Source organism: Macrobrachium rosenbergii, chromosome 28, assembly GCF_040412425.1.
Source record: "Macrobrachium rosenbergii isolate ZJJX-2024 chromosome 28, ASM4041242v1, whole genome shotgun sequence".
NCBI classification, from domain to species: domain Eukaryota; kingdom Metazoa; phylum Arthropoda; class Malacostraca; order Decapoda; family Palaemonidae; genus Macrobrachium; species Macrobrachium rosenbergii.
Window position 1 is genome coordinate 14,815,544 of NC_089768.1, and position 25,288 is coordinate 14,840,831.

General features: G+C 37.3%; 1 protein-coding gene and 1 long non-coding RNA gene across 7 annotated transcripts in view; one reads left to right on the forward strand and one right to left on the reverse strand.

Moving 5' to 3' along the window:
* LOC136854060 (uncharacterized) overlaps window positions 1-12,256 on the forward strand; it is a 31,395-nt gene extending 19,139 nt beyond the window's left edge. Inside the window, exon 2 of the long non-coding RNA XR_010857616.1 lies at window positions 11,722-12,256. This is a non-coding gene — a long non-coding RNA (uncharacterized lncRNA). The remainder of the gene's footprint in view (window positions 1-11,721) is intronic.
* LOC136854058 (zinc finger protein 143-like) overlaps window positions 1-24,253 on the reverse strand; it is a 71,901-nt gene extending 47,648 nt beyond the window's left edge. For 2 of the 6 annotated variants that reach the window (XM_067130162.1, XM_067130157.1), the window contains exons 1-7: window positions 23,458-23,680; window positions 18,602-18,695; window positions 12,754-12,852; window positions 9,232-9,440; window positions 7,533-7,728; window positions 7,340-7,423; window positions 5,312-5,430 (exon numbers count right to left, since the gene is read on the reverse strand). In XM_067130162.1, coding sequence (XP_066986263.1) covers window positions 5,312-5,430; window positions 7,340-7,423; window positions 7,533-7,728; window positions 9,232-9,440; window positions 12,754-12,852; window positions 18,602-18,683 — 789 coding nt within the window. In that variant the 5' untranslated portion in view covers window positions 18,684-18,695; window positions 23,458-23,680. Of the gene's footprint in view, window positions 1-5,311; window positions 5,431-7,339; window positions 7,424-7,532; window positions 7,729-9,231; window positions 9,441-12,753; window positions 12,853-18,601; window positions 18,696-23,457; window positions 23,998-24,138 lie in introns of those variants that run through there. The other 4 variants (XM_067130160.1, XM_067130158.1, XM_067130156.1 and 1 more) reach the window with 4 other exon arrangements.
* Between the last annotated feature and the right edge of the window lie 1,035 nt (window positions 24,254-25,288).

Genomic DNA, 25,288 nt, shown 5'->3' on the forward strand with positions numbered 1-25,288 from the left:
CTGTTTAATCCCTGGAGTGAGCAAACAATTACAAAAAAAAAACTGATTTTTCTTCCTACAGTACTATTATTCAACCAACGTACTAAAGTAGTTATACCTTTTTTGTTTTTATTTTCAGTTATATTTACATCTAATTAGTTTCTTAACCTTAGTATTATTAAGTAATCTTTCTATGCATCTTTCCCATTCCCTCTCTCGCTGCTTGAAAACCATGAACCTATTTGACCACAGGGTTGGCTTACACACACATACTCTTTGCTCTATGTGCTACACTGGTTACCTTTCAACTCATCTTCTTTTCATAAGCTTACACATGAAAACGCTTTTAAAAAGCTGGTTAAACTGTTTCTGCTAATAAATTTTACAACTATAAATATTATTTTCATTCTTTTACTAATTTCCTCATCCAACCCTTCACTCATTAATGAATCAAATACAGTAAAAGGAATATATTACACGAAGTGGCAAGATATATAAATTTTCTTAGTTGGGTACTGTAGATGATGAAACTTTCTATGACGCCAAAATTTAATACATACATACTGACTGTTAATGAGTAAATGAAATGATTCTTACTATAAATCTGGCTTGAATAAGTAAAATGGATGTCTTCATCATGAACAGAACAGTGGTCCAAACACACCTCTCATAATTAAAATATTTGTAAACTGAGCAATGCATTAGGCAAGAACAATTAGAAAAATGGGGTCAAAGTGGGTTCGGAAGACATTTGTTGTTTAGGCATGATTCCCACGACTACTATAGGCCTATAGAGCAAGTTTTTTAGTAAAAAGGCCTTGAAGGGTACATAGGGAAAATAAATCGTATCTCAATGCAACTGTTGTCACAATGACTGATCAGTAAATATATGTACTTAATTAATGGCATATGTAAAATATATGCACTACTGTATGTACATATGCAAACTAACAGTTAGAAGATTATTAATGAACATCGTCCTCTAAACAAGGAATAACTCTCTTATGCCTAGGTCTCATATATGAAGGCAATTTCTACAGATATGTGTAACAGAGGAAATACACTGATTACACATTCAAACATTTTCATTGTTTTCTATTCTCACGGATTTTCAGAAAAAATACTGCCATTCTTAGTTAACAATATACTTCTCAAAATGAATGTTAACCTATATACGAAAAGCAAAATTACTGATAAAATAATAACAATCCATCTACATGCAAGACAAAACAAATTGACTTGCTCAACCTTATGACTTCACTCTTACTTGACTTAATGTTGTGTACTGCAAAGTTCTAAGGAAACAATGTGTATTATAGTTGGTGCACTTGTTCAAAAATATATAAAGGAGCTACAACAATAATGTTTCTAAATTTTAAAAAAAAGTCCCCATTAACCACACAACAGACAAGTTCTGGTTCATCAGTCCTTTGTTTACCCCAGAAGACTGATTTCTACTGTGAATGTTCATGTGGATCCTCAAGTATTTACCAATCAATTAATGAAATCGAGACAGCAACATTCATGGGATTGGGAAGAGCACACAAATTTAATGTGCATGATAAACTTTTATGTTCTAAAAGCATAGTTTGTTTCAACACAACCACATTAATTATACATATTCCTGATTCACCACTTAGGAGGGAGGCTGAGATGCTGAATGTCCACAAGTGTTTATGCATGCCTAAAGGATATAGCTAGAAGACTTGGGGTCTACAAGTCAGAACCAAGTTTCTAATACTATGCCTCATTGGTTTTCAGATGTATATATTCAAGAAACCTATACTGCTAAACAATGATGCTTATATCAGGTAAAAGTCTTTCAGATTAGCAAAGAAGAGTACCCGATTCAGATAAGTGTCTTTCAGATTAGCAAAGAAGAGTACCCTCATCTTCAACAAGAAAAGTACTGGCCAAAAACCAAGTAACAACAGAACTCAGTGAATATGAGACTAACCATTTATGCCCAACACGTCTCGTACAGGAAGTGACAAAGATAGACAAGCACTGTCAGGCACCTGCATGTAAAACATATGAAAAGTCTCAGTTGTGCTTTAAAACTGGCTTAGTGTGTTTGGAATTCATCAGCTTGTACACCTCTCTATTCCGCTTCACCATACTTCCACATAAAATAAGTCTAACCCATCGGGCCAGCCCTAGGAGAGCTGTTAATCAGCTCAGTGGTCTGGTAAAACTAAGGTATACTTAACTTTAACTTCTAATTCCACAAGATCCTACAATTGTCTACCACAGTCAATAAGAGACTGTTCTTTCTTCTGACTTCATTCTTTTGCCTGTGGACAGAAACACTTTAGAAGTGTCATGAAGTTTCTGGCATGAGACAGATAAGAGCTTGACTGATTACTGCCAATGGACGCAGGACAAGGACAAACAATAATCCCACTAACAACCAGCTTCTGGTGTGTGTGGCCTCCCTAGACAGAGGATGAATTTCAATGACTTGTCTCTTATGATGTTTGTCAGAATGCTTCCATGAGGCCTAATGGGGGAGAGGTGAGGAAGGCAATGTTGCCCAAGGATGATGAATTACATCTATCCTCCAGGCTGTTAGGTTCAGTCCAGCCAAGCACTACAACAGTAAGTGGTGATTCTGACTAGCCATAAGCGGGTCCAACAATGGCATGCCCCGCAGACATCAAACAACTCTGCATACCTAAGTGTTCAGAGACCAATAACAATGACAGAACCTGATTTGTTATGCTGAGACAGTTGGCTATAATGCTGTGCTTTTAAATATTAACATTATGCCAGCCTTGTTCACATTTGCCCATACCAGAATGCTGACTGACAGTTTGCAAAATATCTCTGAATGAGTGCCACCTTGATTGTGTAGTAATGACACCATCATTGAGTAGCTGGTCATCACACCTACTGTTCTCCCCACCCAGTGGTGAGTTGAATGTTTGGAGGACTTAGAAGATATCTATTAATTGATAAAATTGAAAGGCAGCTCTCATCTTGAAACATGCACAATCCTGTTGCTTGAGAAATGAAATAGGTGTGCACTCCAAACCTGACTGGGCGTATCTGCAAACATCAGTACCTCTGGACTGAGAGAGATCAGTATGCCTCCAATTAGAAGGTAACCAAAGTCCTGCCACCACTGGGAATCCTCCAGAATTCCCTGTGATACTGCTACTCAGTAGTTTTCTGGTGGAGTCACAACTGATCATGACTGCAAGCTGTGTTGGAGTGACCAAGACCTGAAGCAGTTGTGAGGAACTAGTTTCTAAAGCAAAACAAGATTGCCACGACGCTGCTGGAGGACACAGACTGTTGGAACCAATAGAACAAGTGTGTCTTAACTCAGCTGCTTTTGTCAGCATCACCAGCCAGCTGTCAAAATATATCCAAAGTCTTGTACCAATTAAAAGCACCATGCTGCCACTTGTGCCAAAGTTTGGGTGAAAATCTGCAGACACCCTGTACAACTGGCACAATGGGTAGTACGAGCTATCAGTTCTTTCCCACCAGAAGCGACCAAGAAATCTGAAAAAGTACCAAGGCAAGGAATATGGCACTTTTACTTGGCTGCGTATCCTTCCAGCACATGTACATGTGAAGAATTGTGAACATGGTGATGAGGAAGAAAGACATGGCAGGTAGGGACCTCTACAGAAATATTTAAATGTAAAAAGTACACCATTATCCTTGAAACCCCACACGACTCACAATTAGATGTACTTAGCATTCAGGCCAGTCTTCCCTACCCTATAAGTGGAAGCAGAGAACAATTCAAGGATGCCTTAACCATCCTTCCTCAACATGAAAACTCTAGCAAGGAGGCAGCAGTCACCTTTTCTGCTCAGAAAAGGAAAACACTATACCCCGCTAAGTCCCCTGACAAATGCAGACAGAGGACAGCAAAAGAAATTCTCCCCCCTCCCCAATGACAATTCTTTTACCAATGGGGGCTTGTATCCAGAAATATTGCAGTTTTAGCTTGACGTAAGAGCAGAGGTTAGGAGTAGACCTAACTTGGGAATGAATAGTGTGTATACTTAACATACTCATGCTAAAGCACCATTGCTATGAAAAATGAAACAAATACTGGGACTATATGCAACTAAGTGACGCTAGCTTCCCAAGCCAATGAAATATTTTATTTGCTATCTTCAGTCCTAACAAAGTCAGTGATTGAGATGTATCTAACAGCTGTAAATTACCAAGTGCAGAAATCAATGTTTCATCACTTCCTGAGAATAAAACATAGAGCTCAAAGAAACAAATACTAAGAAAATGGAAAAAGAATACTAAACTGATAGGTATTGGAATGATCAAAGTAAAGATCTGGGGAACTAATGCTAAAGAGCTGTTGACAGTTGAGAAGGATCTTGACAAGCGAGGCAAATGGATATTGCATACCTGATGATTCACATTGAGCAGCCTATGCTCAACGTACACAAAAAATGGTAAACCTAGGAACTTTGCCAGTGAAGGACAGTGAATGAGGCATACACATGACTAATAAAGGTATGATTAAATCATATTTTACAAGAAGTACAGGATGACAAAAGTACTGTAATCAGACATACACTGGTCCCCCACTTTTTCTCGGGGATAGGTTCCAGAGCCCACCGTGGAAATGCAAAATCCCCACTAAAAACGCTAATAACTGGCACATACTGTACCCCTTACACTAAAACGCTTATACCTGCTTATTTTAACAGTTCACTGCCTAATTTAATAGTTGATACAAAAATATACCTAAAATGATCATACTAAAGCAATTTAATATTATTTCAAACAAAAATATGCCCCAAACTATCATCCCAAACCACCCATAGTCATCTTACATTACCCTCCTACAACTGTTACTCTTAAGTATACATACCTATAAAATGCTTATAACTGCCTATTTTAACAGTTCATTGCCTAGCCTTCTGGATAGACATTATACTACCAGATACCTAAACTTGGGATTCAAGACCATGGGGTTATTTTTTTTAGCTATACCTTCTAGGAAGTGAAAGCAGTGCATGTTATGTATTGCACAGCAAGGTTTGTTCTTATGACAAATATATGGTTTTGGATAATGCCTTCCACCATCCATTACCTCTGTATAGGCAAATGGACTGTACAATACTGTACTTTGTATAAATCCAAAAATTACACACATAAATGTTAGGTTATTATTGTGCTTATATATATATGTAAATATGCTCTCCACAGCATGTTCACAATGTAACCTGACTGTAATTAAATAAGCATTGGGAATCCACAGTGCTTCAATATTTACCGACAAATTTTTTATAACTAGGTTAAGTAAAGTCTTCATAAATGTCACCAAAGCTTAAAAATTGTGACATACCCCAATTGAGCAAACATACGGTTTTTCCCCGGTGTGAATTCTGCAGTGATTTCGAAAATTGGTAGCAGATGCAAATCTTCTATCACATCCTTCATACTGGCATGCATAGGGCTTTTCACCTGGAAGAAAGAGGATTAATTTGTAGCAATACATAAAGCAAGGAAGGGATGAGTGAAGACTCAACCTTGCTGCATACTAAACATAAAAGAATGCTCATGGTTAACAGGTGCAACACAAACCCATCTCTAACATATAACCACATTCATGACCTTCAGATGTCCCACAGACTGTAGTCTCTTATCCAACAGATTAAGCTCAGCAGCAGCATAATACATGCATTATCTTGAGCCTCAGGTACCCAACAAACTCCTGCCTCATTTTTGTGCAGTTTGGATATGAGGGTGTAAGTTATCATCAGGCCTGGGAGGTGGAAAATCATTATAAAAGTGAAGAGCTTATGTGATAAAAGCTAATTATGCATTATAAAAAAAATTTGGTTTGTTTCATGACCCCATCACTCACATAAGGTCGAACAGCAATTTAGATGAGAGGTCTGAGCTGCTGCCAAATGACCCAGAATGGTGGTTGAGGACTGCCTAATCAAGGCAAGCACTCGAGGACTAAAACAGGTGAGAAACCAAAGTCTCTGGTACTTTAGGTCATTTTCAGTAAAAATAAACCCTCTGAATAGTGATTAAGGCACCAGCACTGATTATGTATAAGTGTTAGCTTCACAGACAAAGAGAGCATAGATGCTAGCAACTACCATATGAGTCTGTAAGGAGGTAAGGCATACACATGTAAGCTATCCCAGGGATGTGTCGATGTTCTGAAGTTGAGGAGGGCCTAAGTACTGTGCAATGATTTCGGCTGTGTCTTTATGTTGTGTACTTTTTCTTAAAATTTCTTCATTAAACTTTATTTACATGTATATTTATGGCAAATAAGTGCTCAAGAGCTAGTGGAGGCTCTTTTGTGATTAACTCTTTATCACTTTTGTGTGGCTGAAAGCATAACCACATTAAACCCATGTTACAATGTAACTGTTATAAAATTATTCACCTTTAATTCCATTTTTAGGGAACCTAATCATTTTATAGTTACTGCCACCCTATCATTATACGTTAATTTAACAAGGCCACCAAGTCAAACTTCAGTGAGCTCACCCAAAGAACTTGTTTGTAAATAGTATGAAAATTGAAAGAAGGTACAGTTCACAAAATAGGACAGCTGAGTAATGAGAAACCGAAGAGAATGGATGAGAAGTAAAAAGCAATGAAACACAGGACAGAGATACTGCAAAGATACTTCAATGCTATCTTTAGTGTGCCATGCAAAGCACACTGTGAGTGGTAGTACATTATGGCCCCTAGGGGAGCAGTGCCATCAGTGCATGCAGCCCCTTTTGTTCCTTTTACTGTACCTCCTTTCATATTCTCTTTCTTCCACCTTACTTTCCACCCTCTCCTAACAATTGATTCACAGTGCAACTGTGAAGTTTTTCTCTTGTTACACCTTTCAAACCTTTTACTGTCAATTTCTGTTTCAGCGCTGAATGACCTCATAGGTCCCAGTGCTTGGCCTTTGGCCTAAATTCTGTATTCAATTCAATTCAACTACCTTATGGAGACCTCTTGTATCAGATATGGTCTATGATCTTCTATATTTAATTCAAAACTACTCAATAAAATGTCATTACACTTTTATGTACATAACACTGAATACATATACCTATTCTCTCTCCCTATACTACAGTAAAAATACAAGGTGTGGCTGTAATTTAGCAAGAAACTCTACAGTCTTCACTATACTGGGTCCCTTGAACTTTTTCTTCTTTCCTCATACCAGGTCTTTTAGCTTATTAGACAAATATTTCAAAAATAGATACAGTGCTCTTGCCTATACAAAAAATAGTTAGAGTCGACCAAATACAAATGGAGACATCTAATCTGAAAACTGATTACTCAAATGCAAAAACTGATGTTATTTTGCCACCAACATAATGTAAGAAATAACATGGAAACCTACCTGTATGAACACGCATGTGCACTTTTCTAATATTTGATGTAGTAAATGATTTGCTGCAGATCTGGCATTTAAAGGGACGTTCACCTAAAAATTAAGAATAGCTGTTAAAAAGAAAATAACCATATATATAGAAATAATTTGGCTTAAATCAATGTTTTCATACACATAACAAAACCTTTATCTATATAATCACCTGTGTGAGTTCGAACATGTTTCTGCAAATCTCCAGAGGTTTTGAAACACTTGCCACACTGCTCTTCAGGGCACTGATATGGCTTCTCTCCAGTGTGAGTTCTAATGTGTGACTTTAAGGCATATCCGGTGGTAAATGCTTTCTTGCATATTTCACATTCGTGTTCTTTTGTGCCAGTATGAGTTCGTTGATGAATCTGGAAGAGTATTTGATAAAAACCCATAAATTAAGTATTACAGAAACTACATCAGAACTTTTGCTTCAGGCAACCTAATCATTACATAATAGCAAAAAATTCTACAGTATTAAGAATTCTGACAGAATCTTCATAAACCTGGCATATATGAAACATCAATTATCACAATTTTATTGTCATTGAAATACTCAGAAGCTATACTCTAAAAATCTTTTATAGGAAAGAACTTCATATTATACTTACATTAAAATTAACATGGATTAATGAAGTTACCTGTATTAAAGCGTGTTGAAGTAACGGTTTATAACAAGCTACAGAAAATCATACGCAAAACCACTGACATCAGCTTTTCATGTCAGATACTGAATAAACCTTGACAATGGCATTTCTAAACCTCCAGTTATATGGCCAATTTGGCCTAAGAAATTATCAAGTTAACAAATCTCACTGGTTATCTATTTGAGATTCATAGCTTTCTCTTGAACAAGCTAAAAAGTATAAAAAGGCCATACTTTTCATATACTGTACTGATAATTTACAATACTAATTAAGCCTATTAGGTTAGCTAAAGGACAAGAACACTAATTTTTCTATTAAATACTTAATTTTTCTTCTTCCTAAGCATCATAGCTTTCTTTCTGCTGTTTGCACATCTTTCATTTCTCTTTCCATCTACCAATTCGGATGCTGTGAGGTTCATCTGAATATGGATCTCATAATTCAGCAATGCCACTTTAAAAATGTTCAAATTTTCAATTTTGGGGTTACTTCAAACATACATTAAGAATGTACAGTGTACACATGGCTAACTCTGCCATGCATGCTTAGTGTTTTTGTCTGCAAGTTCTTTCCTTCATACCAGTTATTGTTTACTAATGGCCCTATCTATCCCAGTTAGAATACTGTTCTCAGATTCAGGGCGTTTCATTGTGTCTCATTTTCCAGTATGCTTGAATCAAATGCAGTTAACCTGACCAAAGACCTTGGCCTAACCTCTTTTCTCAAACCCTACGTTCTGTAAGGTGGCTTCTGTAACTTCTGTTTTTACTACTGTACAGTTTAATAAAACTGCGGAAAAGAAATCTCTTCCCTTTATTTCTCCTACTACTAAGCTCTTGATTCTTATTTCCACTGTCCCTGCCCATAACTTTATAATCTCTCATCCCTTAACACTATGATCTTTCACCTCTTTTGGAGGTAATGCCCACTTTTAATTTCCAATCCCTTTTTAGTCACCACTTTTACAAAAGAAGTGCTCCTTATTACAAAAATGTTCAAGAAAGTCTGCACTTGAATGCAAAGTAACAATTCTTTCAGACACTGGTTTGTATCTCAGCCCCAAGCACACTTGGCTTTTACTAGAATATTTTTATTCAAAGCTCTTCAAATTTTATTCTCTGTAAAAGAAAATATTACTTTGAACACTTTATTCAGTAACTACAAATTGTAATTTCCATAAAATTACAAATTAAAAAAATTTACAGAATAGTTCAAAGTACTTACCCTGAGGTGACCAATGTTTGTATACAGTTTATCACAATTAGGATAATTACAAAGCAACTTTCCATTCGGTTTTCCATTTGAATTTTCAATAAAAAGAGGATCTTGATCTTGATGAGTATCATTTTCAGATACCTCTTGAAGAAGGGCATCACTGTATATATAGCCAATTCTTCCATCTTCTAGCTGCACTGCCATACCTTCCATATTCTCTAAAAAGATGACCATAAGAAAATTAACTGGCTGCAAACATGTAAAAACGGACTGAAGCAAACAAAACCTAAAAAGTTAGTTGTCTAAACTAATGTATAACCTGTAACTGTAAGGTAATCTTCATACTTGCCATCCACAGCTTTTGTTCAGATTGCACACATTCCTTAAATATATACAGATCCTATACATGGAAAAACCTGTAAATGGATCATTTTTATGTCTTCAACAAATGACACATCCTCTAACATATACTGAACTACTAAGTATCCCTATTTCATGGACAATGATTTAAACTACGGCAAATTCCAATCCACTTGTGATTGGTCAACTCTTTTCACTTATTCTCTCATCCCGAAGGAAATTATAAAACACTGATACAATCATAAGAAAAGTGCTTTAAGAAGGGAATCTTATAGATATCAGCGGAATTGCCCTTTTGAATCCCATAAAGAACCACTGGAAACCACTGAAGGAGATCTATCCAAAGAAAGTTTGGGGAATAAAGGTTTCCTATACAAAAATTACAGTGATGTCCACTACCACTCTTGAAAGAAAACAAAGAGCCCTAAGCTGAACATCCTTGGACAATGAAAATGGACAAGATAGCAAAGGATTAAGAGATAAACATAAGGAAACATTTTTAGTAACTACAATTAAGATACCTCTTACCATATGTAAGGACAGGTGAAAACATCCTGTTCAATGTCTCCTTAAAAGATATTTAGTTAAAGTCAGGCTAGAAATTCTGGCAAGACTGCTGGAACGGATGTTTAGCCATATCTATATCTTACTCCTATCACTGTTATTTCTTGGTGTGCCTCTCTCACCCCACCACAGGGCACTGTTCAACAAGTGACCCTGGGGTTTATAAAATTAAAATGTGAACACCAGAGAGAAGGATGTCATTGTCAGGGTAATCTTGTTTACTGAGATTTAAGGCACAAAACTAAGCAGGCCAGGACAAACACACCCAGAGGCTATCTACCTAGTCTTTCCTCAATCCACACACCTCTCATACCTCAACCTCATTCTGGCTTCGGCTTATCCCACCTTCATACTTCACCCCTCCAAACACAAGTATGCTAAAATGTTGCTAATCACCTACAGGGTTGCTGACCAGCAAGACATCAGCACTGTAGGATTGCAAATGAGCAAGAAAACTATCTATTAAATTATAGCTGCTATCTGTTCATATGCTTAAGATGTCCTCAAATACAGAGGCTGTGGAGTTAAAATTTTTAAACAATATTCATTGTACAGTAATCCATTTGTGAATTCACCAAACCATTCAATGTTCTGTTTTAATGTAGAAGAGCCAGGCATACATCAAGTTACAGAGTCACTCCATATCTACACCTCTCTCATGTTAATCCAAAGATTTATGGTAGTACTGGAGATCAGAAAGTAAGTGTGAGCAATTTCAGGGCTATAGAAAGAAGGATGCAAGAGTTCAAGTCATGCTTTCTGTTAAGCACTAAAAAGCCACTCATGCAGTCCATCTCACTTCACTGCTCATCAAGAAAAGGGCTGTGTGATTATTGAATTTTCACCACCAAGAGCATTCTGAGATGCAAAACTAGATACATTAAGTGGAACAATCTATTTAAGAAAGGGAACTCAATTATGTAATATGGAGATTGTGCTAAGCCCATCCATATACTTTAAGACACTTCTACACATATTGCACTTTATGACAGAATTAGATAATGACCAAGACAAGTTGGAAAAAAAGACACCAAACCAAGACCAAATAAGTTCTCAGAAAACAAAGATTATCATAGTTACTTTCACTCTGTATGACTACAGAGATACTGTCACATTACAAAACAAATCCATGGAAGTCACTGATATATTAGTGAATTGGACTGCGGTGCTGCCTAAGGCAGTGCAAGAAAACCAGAACAAAAGTAAGTTATTTGTTTTCATAAGGGCACCAGCCAAGGCATGTGAAAGAAAACAGGCTACAGAGGGGTCAAGTCTAAGAGAGAATTTCTCTAAACGATAAAAAGGGTTGTCATAATTGATGAGGAATTATAATCATTACTTAAATGAATTAACGTATAAAAAAACTACAAAACTTACATGTTTCAGAAACAAAGTACCTGTACAGTATTTTGAACAGTGTTGATGTTGTTTTATGTTTTAATCTGTTGCCATTGTTAATCTGTTGCAATTGAGCTATATTTTTATCTCATTATTTCCCTTAAGTGTGTAAAAGTAATTACTGTACCATATTAATGTGATAAAAACCTCATGTGTATTGTGAAATTGAACCCACAGATCATGGAATGGCAACAAGGATCAAGACAACTCAGGAGGACCATCAGCTACTCACACTGTGTGTGTGTGTCCCAGGGTTTATGCCCCATTCATGGCTTGAGACAGATTTCACTCATAAAGCACCATGCCTTTGAGATGGGGTTGAGCATACGTAAGTCTACCATCTAAGTCATTATTAGCCACAGCCTGGTTCCCCTATAGTCCTACCTTTGGTAGAAAGGGGGCTTGGGCACTCACCATGTATGATTGGTCTATATAGGACACAAGACAGCATGAGAACTACTGCAGTCCCTTGTCTCTGTCATTCATGAGCAGCTTTTAAGCATCTGTTCTTGATTCAAAATAACATATGGGCATAAAAATTTCAATGCAATTTTTCTTCCAAATGCTCTACCCATATCATTTTCTTCCTCTTTTGTTAAGGGGAAATGAAACAATCTGTTTAAGAAAGGGAACTTAAATATGTAAAGTATTCATTCATAAAATGTGTTAGCTTTCATTTTGTAAAATAAAAAAATAAATGTTTGCAATGTTATTAGAAATTTTTATTTAATTTTATCTTAAAGTCATGTTCACCACTTCTGAGTTTTATCTACCCTTTTTTATTTACTTTATTTTCATTCAGTATGTTTTAATTAATTGTAATAAATTTTATTTGGTGGATATTTACTGATATTATTATTACTATATTATTATTATTGTTATCATCATTACTAAGCCACTGTTACCCTCCATTTTCTGAATTTTGTAAAGTGTCTAAGTAAAAAACTGATGCACATCTCTTATGAATTCATAAAAATAATATATCAATAAATTTAAAAGAAATAAGGGATTCTGTAGGACTGTGAAATCCAAAAACAACAAATCTTAAAAAAAATGTGTGTTGTCCCCTGGAAAATTTTTACTAGAAGTGCAAGTTCTTGTATTCAAAACATTTTCTAAGTCTATTATACATATCATTTTAGCAGGCAAGGCCTATTTAAATTATTGGAACACATGCTCCATAAGAAAAATCATTGTAATTACACAAACCTGTATGATCTTCTCCTAAAGCACTGTGCACAATAGCCTGAGTACCATCAGGAAGCTCCACCTTCACTGCTCCACCACCTTCTGCAACCACTACAACACCTGTCAATAAAAAGTTACATAAGCACATAAAGTACAGTATACATCTCATCAAATAATCCAACCAGTCATCTTAAAAATTAGGTTTCAACTGTACAGTATATAAGAAAAAACTCAAGATAAAACCAGCAGCAAATAAAAATTTGCATCATAAACATTCTACTTAGCACTCTTTCTCTGGGAGACTGTTTTACTTTAGGTAATATATAGCTATTTTCTATAATTTTTTTTTAACAAAAGATCTAATTTTAAATGCATTTTTACAAACCACAGTCTGTGATCTGCTAAAAAATGCATACTAATGCCATCTGTCATCATAACATCCTAACACGAAAGTAAAAAATAAATAAAGTAGGTGACAGGGCTCAATATAAACACCTCACTTCACCTGACGATAGGTAAAAAATTAAGCCAGAATACAATCCTACTTACTGACATAAATAAGTTCCAGACACCATGTTATTAGCCCCAAGAGAGAACTGATCTTTATGCAAAATTTAGGGTAGCCTAAAACTGTGCTCTAGAATTTACTTTAGTATGGTCACTCATACTAATTTACTTTATCCTTTATGGAATGTGCTGTTTTTCTAACCCTCTGTAAGTGAAGGAGCGGGGGATGCAAAGCTTTATGGTGGTAAAATACTGTTTTGACTTGCTGTCCATGAGCTTAGCAGATCATTGTCTTATTGATCACTCTAAAATTTACTTTGCTTGTGATAATATTGGTTTGGTATCATTTTAAAGCTACATGTACTTTTTTGTAATATGTTGAAAGTGAAAACAACAAAATCCAAATTTAGTGATGTGAAGTTAGCCCAGATAAGAAATTTATTTATTTTCCATAAAATATGCATAACAAATGTCTCTTATTACACTGAAAAAATGTAAGGAAAAATACAATGTTGGAGTTAAACCAACGCCCAGACACCATCTAAATGTCATCCCAATGCTGTCGAACACCAAAATGGTCAATTAGTTTTTTTTATTTTTATGGAATGCCTCTCAAGTGATATGGGTGAAATTTACTTGATGTTACATTATTGAGATCCCAAAGGGTTAATAACATTTTAGACCATAACACAATAAAAGTCTTCAAAACTATATGCCCTTGATAGTCAACCCTACCATGTATGTCCAGGCTAGTTTAGCATAGGTTTATTGAATCTCTGATAATGTTTTCTTAACTTATTTAACTGCGACTGATAATAAAAAACATGCACACATTCACAAAAATATAAGTTACATCACAATAAAGTTTTCAGTCAAAAGATCATTATAAACTGAATGTGGTTTGCTTCTCAATCTGTTGTAAAAGTATTTCTCAGAGATGTGATAATCTGGGGAGAACTGACCTTATGGCTCCTAGCCAACATGCTTTCCCTCTGTTTTTTAAATGTATACAGTAATTTTTTCTTCTCTGTGTATGGATGGTAGTAAGGTGGGGAATACTGACAATAAATCAGTTAAACAAAACACGGAGTAAGTATGTATAATCAGGAGGATGTAGTCTGTTAAAGTTCATAGACACAACGAAAAGCACTTTTAACATTACAATTTAGTAAATTTATCATGAATGCACTAGCATTTACATGCTTTTGAGTCAATCCTTGGAAATATCACAATTTTTTTTAAAGTACATTGTATTTTTCCTAACTATGCAAACCCGAGGTCCTTTACATTAGGAATTACTTTCAGCGTAGCTGGAAACAGCCGTTGAAATTTCAAACAAGGTGGTTAGGCAGTTAACTACTGTCCGGGAGGCGGGGATACCATCTGCCTGGATGTAAACATCCCAATTTGCCTTTCAGCCCAGGTTTCAGATTGAGGGGTGGCATGAGGACCTCGGGTTTGTATAGTTAGGAAAAATGCAATTTACTTTAAAAAATTGTGATTTGTTCTGACACGTTATACAAACCGTCAGTCCTTTACATTAGGAAGACTCACTGGTTGGAGGGAGGAATCTGAGTGTCTCTATGAACTGACTGGAGTTCACCACACCTTGTTTTCCCTTCCTGGTCGTTAGAGCGAGGAAGGGAAAACTGCCTCTGACAAAATGATCTGGTTGTAAGAAATGCGAGATCAATTGTCAGACTTCTGGGTCCCTTTGCATGAAAGAGGAAGCATCAGTTCATGAAAAGAGGGTTAGGAAGAACTTGGAGTCGGTGACATTAAGGCAATCACAAGCATTGGGTTTGTCTTATTGTCATGGTCTCCTTCCCCTCCCCCCCCAAAAGGGGAAGGAGTGGGGTTGCTTCTATAACCTGAACAGAAATAGAACGGAAGCTCTACTTGAGTAATTACTTGCACTGACCACCAGATCCAGCACGTAACGGCACGTCCGCTCCCTGCCCATGGGAAGAGAGCCGAGATGGGGAGAAGGAAGAGAGACCGTCACTCCATACTCAATCTCCCAATCACAACCGAACATCTTAGGCGAGATGCAACCTGTCCTGTTAGAGGAACCGGGTAAGCTACAAAACTTGTTGAGCAGCCACCACAGGACCCAATGAAAAAGTGTCCAAGGAGTTGTGTGCAACATCCCGAAGGTAGAAGGAAGTGAAGGTGGTCTGTTGGGACCAACACCTGCCTTCAATACCTGAAGAAATGACATGTTCTTCCAGAATGCGAGGGACGGACCAATGCTGCGGACTTCATAAGCTCTCAGACGAAGCGTACCGGTGTCGTCTTCTCCAGCAGCAGAATACATTCTCCTTATCGTCTCACAAAGCCAGAAAGAGATCGTGTTCTTGGACACTTCTTTCTTGGTCGAGCCAGTACTAACGAAGAGTTGTAGACACTCAGACTGGAGACATTGGGTCCTCCTCAGATAGCACCGCAGCACTCTAACAGGACACAGTAGCATCTCGTCTGGTTCATTACCTACAAAGTCCTCTAGGGAGGGGATCATGAAAGACTAGAACTGAGCATCAGGGACCAAAGGGTTCTGAGTCTTCGCCACGAAATCTGGGACGAATTCGAGAGTAACTGATCCCCATCCCCTCGAGTGCTTAACATCAAAGGTAAGTCCGTGAAGTTCACCAACTCTCTTTGCTGATGCCAGGGCCAGCAAGAAGACGGTTTTGAAGGTCAGATCCCTGTCTGATGACTCTTGTAAAGACTCATACGGTGTACAAGTCAGGCTCCTTAGAATGAGAGTCACATCCCACGCAGGGGGCCTGAGATCCCTGGGTGGGCAAGACCTTTCGAAGCTTCTCATCAGTAGGGAAATCTCAAAAGAAGAGGACATATCTACTCCTTTCAGCTGCAAGAATAGGCCAAGTGCAGCACGGTAGCCTTTTACAGCTGAAATGGAGAGAAACTTCTCTCAGCGAAGGAAGAGGAGTCCACGACCTGCTGAACCGGAGAGATACCCCATCCACGACACCAACCACAGAAGACAGACCACTTTCCCTGGTATACCGCTGTGGAGGATTGTCTGAGGTACCCAGGCATCTCTGTTGCTGCGCGATGAGAAAAGCCTCTCACTTGCAAGAGATGGTGGATAACCTCCAGCTGTGAAGACACAGGGACTGCATTGCCTGGTGATACCGCTCTGCGTGGGGTTGGCACAGCAGGTTGGGCCAGGGGGGAATCTCTCTCGGCACCTAGGAAAGGGGAGCTAGCAGGTCGGGATACCAACATCATTCTGAGATTCAGGGTGATCATCGCCTGGTTGATCACTCTGCGAGGAGAGGCCCCAGAGAGGATGTCCTGAACGTCCACTCCCCTGCGGCCTTCCACACCCGACAAAACGAATGAGGAAGGGGAGGGGGAGTCCTCACCCAAGGGAGAGGCAGCAAGAAAAGGAAGCTTGCCGGGAGGGAGAAACAACCCTGACAGGTCAGCCACCAAGGGAGTTGTGGGGGGGGGGTTAACCCTCGGATGACGCCTTGGCAGGCTTCCTATGGTATTGTCTCCTCCCCTCAAACTTCACCCTCTGCTCGGCCAACCAGGAACAACACTCGGCACAAGGAGAAGAGCGTGAACACACGTCCTCTGCAGGTGGGGCAGAGGGCGTGTGCGTCCATATCCATGCTAAAGCGAAAAGTGTTACATTTCTTTCCTCCCACCCCAGGACACACACGCTGGGGGAAGGAGGACTTAAGAGGTTTATCCACATTCATGATATGAAGACAAGAAAAAACAAGAAACATCCCACCGGGAAAAACAGCTCAAAGGCAGTCAGGGCAGAGAGCGAAAGAAAACACGTCTGCAGTGCACGACGGCCAAAAGCAAATTGGAACATTCACATCAGGGCAGGCAGTACCCCCGCTTCCCGGACAATAGGTAACTGCCTAACCACCTTGTTCAAAAGTTCAATGGCCGTTTCCAGCTAAGCTGAAAGTAATTTCTGATGTAAAGGACCGACGATTTGTATATCGTGTCGGAACAAACATATTTTGTGGCAGACGACATTCTCAGACACATTTTGCGAGTTTAGTTTCAATTTAAAGTTATATTATCTAATCAAATAAAGTTAGTTTTCTTTTTTCATTAGATTCAGTTCCTTCATATGTATGTTTGAATTTTTACTAATAATTAGCATAATAAAGATCTTAAACTGTTATATATGGAACTAGATATAAAATGCAACAGATTTCCCATTTCAAATCAAACTATGAAAGTACTTCTTAAAAAATAATTCATATTAACACTAAACACTGCTCCAATCAAACAAACCACTGCCTTCGGTATCCTTACACTTTGGCCCATAATGCACACTTGTATTTCTGTTTAGTGATGTAGAGATTGAGGGGTACAGCTGTCCAAAACAATCTTGAATGACTCACAAAATAATGAGGGCCTCTAAGTATTCCCCAATCTGGGAGTGAAAGGTAAGAAACACTGAACATATCTGATGACCCTTGAGGCAGGAACCTGAGGAGTACCAGAGGAATAGACCGGAAGTCTTTACGTAAAAATGCTTACATACCATCATTAACACTTTTAATCTAAATTCCCCTTAACAGGTTTCAATCTTTAAGATTTCTCAGTCCATTTCCAGCCCCTTGTAACCTTCGTCTTTCCAATTTATGCAACACATATAAATTTTATAATTTTGCAGTTACATATTCTCATGTCTTGGCTGTGTTGAGCAATTAAGGCATCATAAATCTGTTTCCACTTCAACTTTCACACTGGATCAATACCGATGGTAGAGCGCTCATTCCTACTCTCCAGCAGAAACCATACAGCCACCTTCTACACCAGACTTTTTTGCTTCCATTCTAATCACCCAAGATTTTCTTTATTTACAGTGACTTTCAATAATCTTTTAATTTCATTCTTCCATCTCCTGAATACAGTACTCCTGTACTGTAATCTCTTCCTCTCATTCTTGCTGTTAACACCAGGTCATATGCATATAGCAGCTCCCACAATCTTCCACTGCTATGATAAACATACAGGGCTACATGCTGAACCTTGATGGACACCAACATACACATATCACATATAATTCTGGTATACTTATCATTATCTATACTCTGTATTTTATGTCATGTTATGGTAAACTCACTAATGAGACTTTTCCATACCACTCAGTTTTAGTAATGCCCATTTAATGTCTTATCTTGGTGCTCAGTAAAATGATTTCATAGGCTGCCTCTGTTGTTGAAATCTCTTGTAATTGTTACTTTTAACCCAATAAATTATTTCATATAAAGTTGAAATCTCTAGCCATTGTTACTTTTAACCCACAAATTATTTCATATATACATTACTGGTATAAAACAACAAAAAAACTACTAACTTGCTTGTTCTGTTCCATCTTCAATCAGCTCTCCTGCCTCCCCTGTCATAAGGGTTGAGACAGTAATGCCTTCTTTGTTCATGATGGACTAAGCCTGCAAAAAGACCAGAAAAGTAAAGTACAATTAGTACAGAAAAGATTTCCAATAAGATACAATACTGATAAAATATGAAAATACTAATCAAAACATTCAAAATCTAAAAAAATGTTCACAGTAATAAATATTTTCCGGAGGTATACAAACAAGTAATCCTCAGCTTGAATGCTTACAGTAATAAATATTTTCCAGTGGTATACAAACGAGTAATCCTCAGCTCGAGCATGAGTAAGTCACTGAAACTTGCTAACAAGGAAGTGAGAGGGGAAATACCCCACGTTCACCTGCTGTCACCAAGCACTTTTCTTCAGTATCATGGACAGAGTGGAGATGATGAAATGGGTAATACGATAAAAGGCTCTGATTTATATGCCTAAGAAAAACACAAATTACTTTAAAAATTTATTTGATCCTACAGGAATAAAAACCATCGCTGTTTATGTGGGAGACTCACTTGGGGGTTTGGTCGTTTTGGACAATGCGAATCCGGAACATCAAGTGATTAGTACTGTATACCGTACTTGAAACGTCTTTTGTTATTTTCATCTGGATATGTGATTATGTGAACAATGCTGAAACCTCCTTATCAGTCCTTTTGTTCTAAGTTGCATGAATTAAGTGGGCTTTAAGAATTCAGGCTTTATTTGAAAAAGAATAAGCTTTGGTTCTTAGTCATGATTCCTCTTGTGCAGATGTGAAGCTTTTGTTCCTTGGATTATTTCAGCTAATTTGAATTTGTTGTGTGAGCATCTCTTCAAATGTTTCTGACATTCATTTCACGATCAAATTGGCAGTTTATATCTTACAATTTTGGGGGAAACTGGGTATTTTGGATGGGAGAAAATACGTCACAAAGAAAATAACAAGGATGTATTCTAAAATCCCAATGATAGCCTATTTCTAAAAGTTAAGATTTTGAATAAAAAAATGTTTCCTAATTATCTAGTGATATAATAAATTTATACTGTACTTCAACCTATACAGTAATTGCATTCTGGAAATGAAAATATTTAGTGTTTTGAATGTTTCTGATGTTCATTATGGTAACAAATTAATAAGTACTGTAGACCTAGTTTTATGGATGATGGACCTCTCTTTTATCCTAAAATTATGGGGACAACAGTGAAAAACCAAGTTTTTTTGGGTGGAGTAAAATATGGAAGAGGATTTATTCAAACATACACGATACTTCAGCACGTTCTGATTGTAATTACAATACTATAAGAATTATTGATGATTTTTAGTGACATCATGTGCTAAGTAAGGAAGGACCTGGTGCCCTAGGATATGTCACAACCCATATACTTCAATTTACTATAGGTTAGGATACACTGGGGTTCAGCCTCCAGTGAGGTGAGGGTCCAACATTCTTGGTTAGGTTAAATACATCCTTGTATTTCCCTTTACATTTTCCTTCCTTTCCTACTGGAGTCAGGGTGACCAGACGTCACGTATTCGACGGGATTGTCCCATGTTTATGACATTTGTCCCGTATCAACCCTCACCAGGACGCCTTTTGTCCCATATTTTCAGTATTTTAAAAAGAATACAATATACTAGTGAAACTTTGCAAAATATGGGGTAAAGGCAGCCGCTCAAAATTAGCAACAGTGGCTCATCCCCCAAAACAACAAAAAAAGCGGAGCATACTGCAAAATATGTTCAAAGAATTTTAGCATTACACACAGTGGACTGAGTGATGTGTGACAGCATGGATCAACACAGCACCACAAATCAAATAAACAAGCAGTTTCAGCTGCAGCAGCGTTAGGAATAAGATCATTTTTCCCAGCAAAAAATTCTACAGAGGCAGAAAAGGTATGGTTGATATATATATATATATATATATATATATATATATATATATATATATATATATATATATATATATATATATATATATATATATATATATATATATATATATATATATATATATATATATATATATATATATATATATATATATATATATATATATATATATATATATATATATATATATATATATATATATATATATATATATATATATATATATATATATATATAACTTTATCGCATACACAATTGTTCTGTGCATTAGTAGAATTATGAAAAGGACCTCATTCAAACTGGATGGTATCTAATGGAGTATTTATTCAAAAAAGTTACAAGCTTTTTGGACAAACAGTCCACATTATCAAGTATCCGTACAGTGACCAGACGAGTAGTCCAGCTATATTTATATCTGTGTGCTGGTTTGAAACGGAAGAGGTGGGCAGGGTAAATAAAGGGAACTTGAATATCGTAAACTGGGTAAGATATGTGGATGACATCTTGATTATTTACAAGGGAGAAAGGGAAGATCTACACAAGTTCCTAGAAAACATAAATAAACAAAAGGAACACATCAAGTTCACAGTATAAGAAGAGAAGGAGGGAGAAATTCCTTTCTTGGATGTCCTGGTAAAGAGGGAAGGGGAAAATTTAAAATTCAAGGTACATAGGAAGAAGACACACACCAATTCATACATACACATAGGTTCTCCAGTCCTAGGAAAGAAATAAAAATAGGAGTAATGACAGGGTTGGCCATTAAGGCTTATAAGATTTGCAGTCCCGAATTTTTAGACGAAGAGCTGGATTACCTGAGGGATAGTTATAGGAGATTAGGATACCCTAAGTATCGGTGGGAGTGGGCACACATCAAGGCAAGGATAAACTATTTTGGGGAGAGGGAAAGGATAGAAAAGGAACATTTGGTAGGGAAGAAAATAATTAAGTCCCAGACAACAACTCTATTACACCCATCAACAGGAAACCAGATAATTTCAAATTGATAGGCAGCTACAAAAACACCATTAGGAACAAATTGGTTAGAAACAAAAAGTCGGTGGAGGGGGAAGAGATTAGGGGGGGTATATATGGCAGTGTGTCTTGACTGTGAAGATGGGTACTATGGCGAAACTGGCAAATCATGTAGAGAGCGAAGCAAACAACACCTGCAGAACATGAGGCATTATAATCAGACATCGGCAGTTGCCAAACACTGTTGGGAAAATCACCATAAAATAAACTGGGAAAATATGAGTTTTCTGTACAGGAACACCAACAAAACGGCCAGACTGGTTGTAGAGAACGCCTTCATAAGATGCGCCAACAACACAATGGCAGGGAACACCAGAAATGGCTTTGAAGACAGCATATATAGAAAAATCGTACACTCCACAGTAGCAAGGAAACGAAGGAAAAACGCAAGAGAACGCACGGAAAACGGACACCTGGAAGAGGAAGGGGGCAGAGAAAGGCCAAGGTCACAAGGGGGTGGGGGTCACACAGGAGAAGCCAGGCAATTATAGGATTAAAAGTACCCAGCACACAGATATAAATACAGCTGAACTACGCATCTGGTCACTGTACGGATACTTGATAATGTGGACTGTTTGTCCAAGAAAGCTTGTAACTTTTTCTGAATAAATACTCTATTAGATACCATCCAGTTTGAATGAAGTCCTTTTAGTGTGTATATATACATATATATATATATATATATATATATATATATATATATATATATATATATATATATATATATATATATATATATATATATATATATATATATATATATATATATGTAAGGAAGGTACTGACTGACATGCTGGCTGGTTGGTTGATGTGTAGTTTATTACTGCTTTATGTACAGAATCTTCACAGAGGTCATCGGCTGGTGAGAGCCACAATGTAGTTACTACTCTCTGACAAATCGAAACAGGGATTAAGTGTATGCATCTGTGTTTGTTTATAGACAGAAACATACATATAATTTGATACAGAAGATTCAGTTGAACATTACGAGTAGATGATCGGAGCGCTTGCATAGCAATGCATATAGTGGTGATCATAAATGAAATGGGACAATAATGGTTACAGAGAAATTATGTATAAAAGTTGTATGGGAGAAGTGTTTCTTCGACTGTGTGCTCTTCTCGTCAGATGACTCAAGGAAGAGAAAGTTCATCTTGGCTGTTAGCCTCCTGGTGGGCCACATACATGGTCTCAACTACCTCTCCAATTTAGGTCTCCCTTATTTCAATTTTCAAAATCTGGTTACCCTGACTGGAGTCTATAAATGTAGCATATAACATGAGCTTGATCTACCAATCTCCAAAACTAGGGTACTCATTTGCTGATGAAATATTATTTTACTTTGTACCATCCCTGTAAATTGGACTTGAAAATATTATTATACTATGTTTTAACGTGTGCTTTGAATGTTTCTGATATTCGTTTTGTTAACAAATGAGCAGTTATAGAGATAGCCTAGTGGACCTCATCCTTAGCCTACATCCTAAAATTCAGGAGGGGGATAGGCTAAAGACCTCGTAGCCAAGGTTAGGTGTGGTTGGTTAGGCCTTGGTCAATTGTTAACGAAATGGCACAAAACGAAAAACTGAAACATACAGAGGTTATTACCAAGCAAAAAATTTTTTTTTAATCCTGCAATGCGACTGGGTTGAGTTCGAAGTAAAAATTTGCCTGCCGCAAGCTACTGTATATGTCTGCAGGATCGTCCTGAAATAATAAAATTAAGGTTTCAATAAATCTAGACTTGGTTAGGCTACAAGTGAATGGCTCTTTCATACATGGTCGGGTTAATCCGCACCCACTAAACCTCATTATCGTAATGAAAGTCTACCCGAGAGTTACCCCGGCATAACCTAACCCCTAATCTATTCTCATTCTTATTTGACTTTGAGATTAAACCAGTCATAACCTGTTGTCATCCTCCTCCGCCATCTTGATAAGAGCTGAAGCTCATTTCTGTATACTTTTCGTGAATAGTAGCCACCATTGACGAAAGTTCAGTAACCGAGCGCTGCATTGCACAGCCGACAACACCCTATTCATGACTGAAGATATTCTAGGTTCGAGATAAATGTAGCCGCCTTCAGCTGGGCATGTTGGGAAATATTACCCATCACTCACCTGGGTCCTACGGAGAGTTGTTTGTCTCTGTGACGTCATCGAACGTCCGCACTCTTTCTTCTTCTTTTTGGACGCTGACCATTCGCACGTAAAGCCTCACATCACGACTTCTTCAACAGTTCATCTTCGTCAGTAGATTTTGACTTTCAGTTTTCCAACAATTGACGTTTTATTGTGCTTTATTTTAGTTAAAGACAAAATCTACTGACGAAGACGAACTGTTGGTAGGTTTGTGGTTAAGTAGCGGTCGTGGATTTCAGAGCCCGTAAGACAAAATTTTTCCTGATAGAATATTTCCAAAAACTAGCCTGCATATAAAAGTTGTAATGGTGCCTAATTACATGGGATGTGTTGAGTCAACGTGGTCATAACGGAATCAGATATGATGTCTCATTATGAGTGGAGTTAATACTTAAGGCCAGTGTTATGACGATCCTTCAGAGAATTAGAAAACAACGGAATGAAATACCTTTCATTAATTCTGTCAGACGCAATTACTGGTCAGCCAGCTCCCCATGACTTTTTCGTCCACACTTTTGCCTTAACCAACCGAAACCAACAGTTAAAAGCCACAGTCGGCTGTTGACTCACTGTCTGTATCTACACTTACAAACAAACATTGACTCCCCAATACTTGCGGATGAGGCTTCTTCTTGATGATTAAAGATGGCCAGTCACGAGGTATTGTTCTCATGTTAGCTAACACGGGCACTTACCGAATGTGGTAATATGATGAGGGTAACAAAATGTTTGATTTGGACCTCTGGAGTCCTCACACCAACAGAGCCGCCGTGAAAAATTTAACTCCTAATAACAGATAGTGCTATTAGAGCCCGATGTAGGCTTCGGGTTTAATTGTATTATTTTCTCCATTAAACAGTAAATTTCCAAGTACTTAGCTTTTGTCTTCTGTATAAGACTACTGGCCTTTAAATGTCTCAGACTTTCTTTTCCTGGACTTTGGATCAAAAAAAAAAAAAATCTTCCCTCACATTTACATAATAATGACAATCCGTACTGCTAAGCAATATAATCTGCTATTTCAACCAAAAAGTATATTCGTGTGCTCTGGCCCTAACCAGCATCACAGTTGTTATCCATCCTTGGTTATCTATTCTCAAACTCAAGTTTCTTGTATTAATTCTGGACAAGACTATGTGTACCAGCATATTTACATTATATTTATCCACCTTGGGCCTCTGTTTAATATGATTACCATGTCCATATCTTCTTTCATATTCTTAGTTATCAACTTTCACCTCTTTTCATTTGTTTTTCGTTCTATTATATTCATCACTATAATTCCTTCTTTGACGAATGTCTTCCCTGTTTTCATACACATTTTCTACCTTTTTAAGCTGCGTTCTTTTTTTTTTTTTTAATCTTCTTCATATCACTTCATTAACCCAAAGATTAGGCTTTACATTTTCCTTTCCATTTTTTTTTTTTGTATGCAGACTACTTTCAACATTTCATCGTCTGCTTATCATTGCTTCCAAATTTACTATACCGTAACAAGTGTAAGGATGTTTTAAAAGGTTACCATTACAACATTACGTTTTCTGTAAACATTGTTTGTAACGTTTTCTGTGGTTCCAATTGACACTGTCAACTCTCAA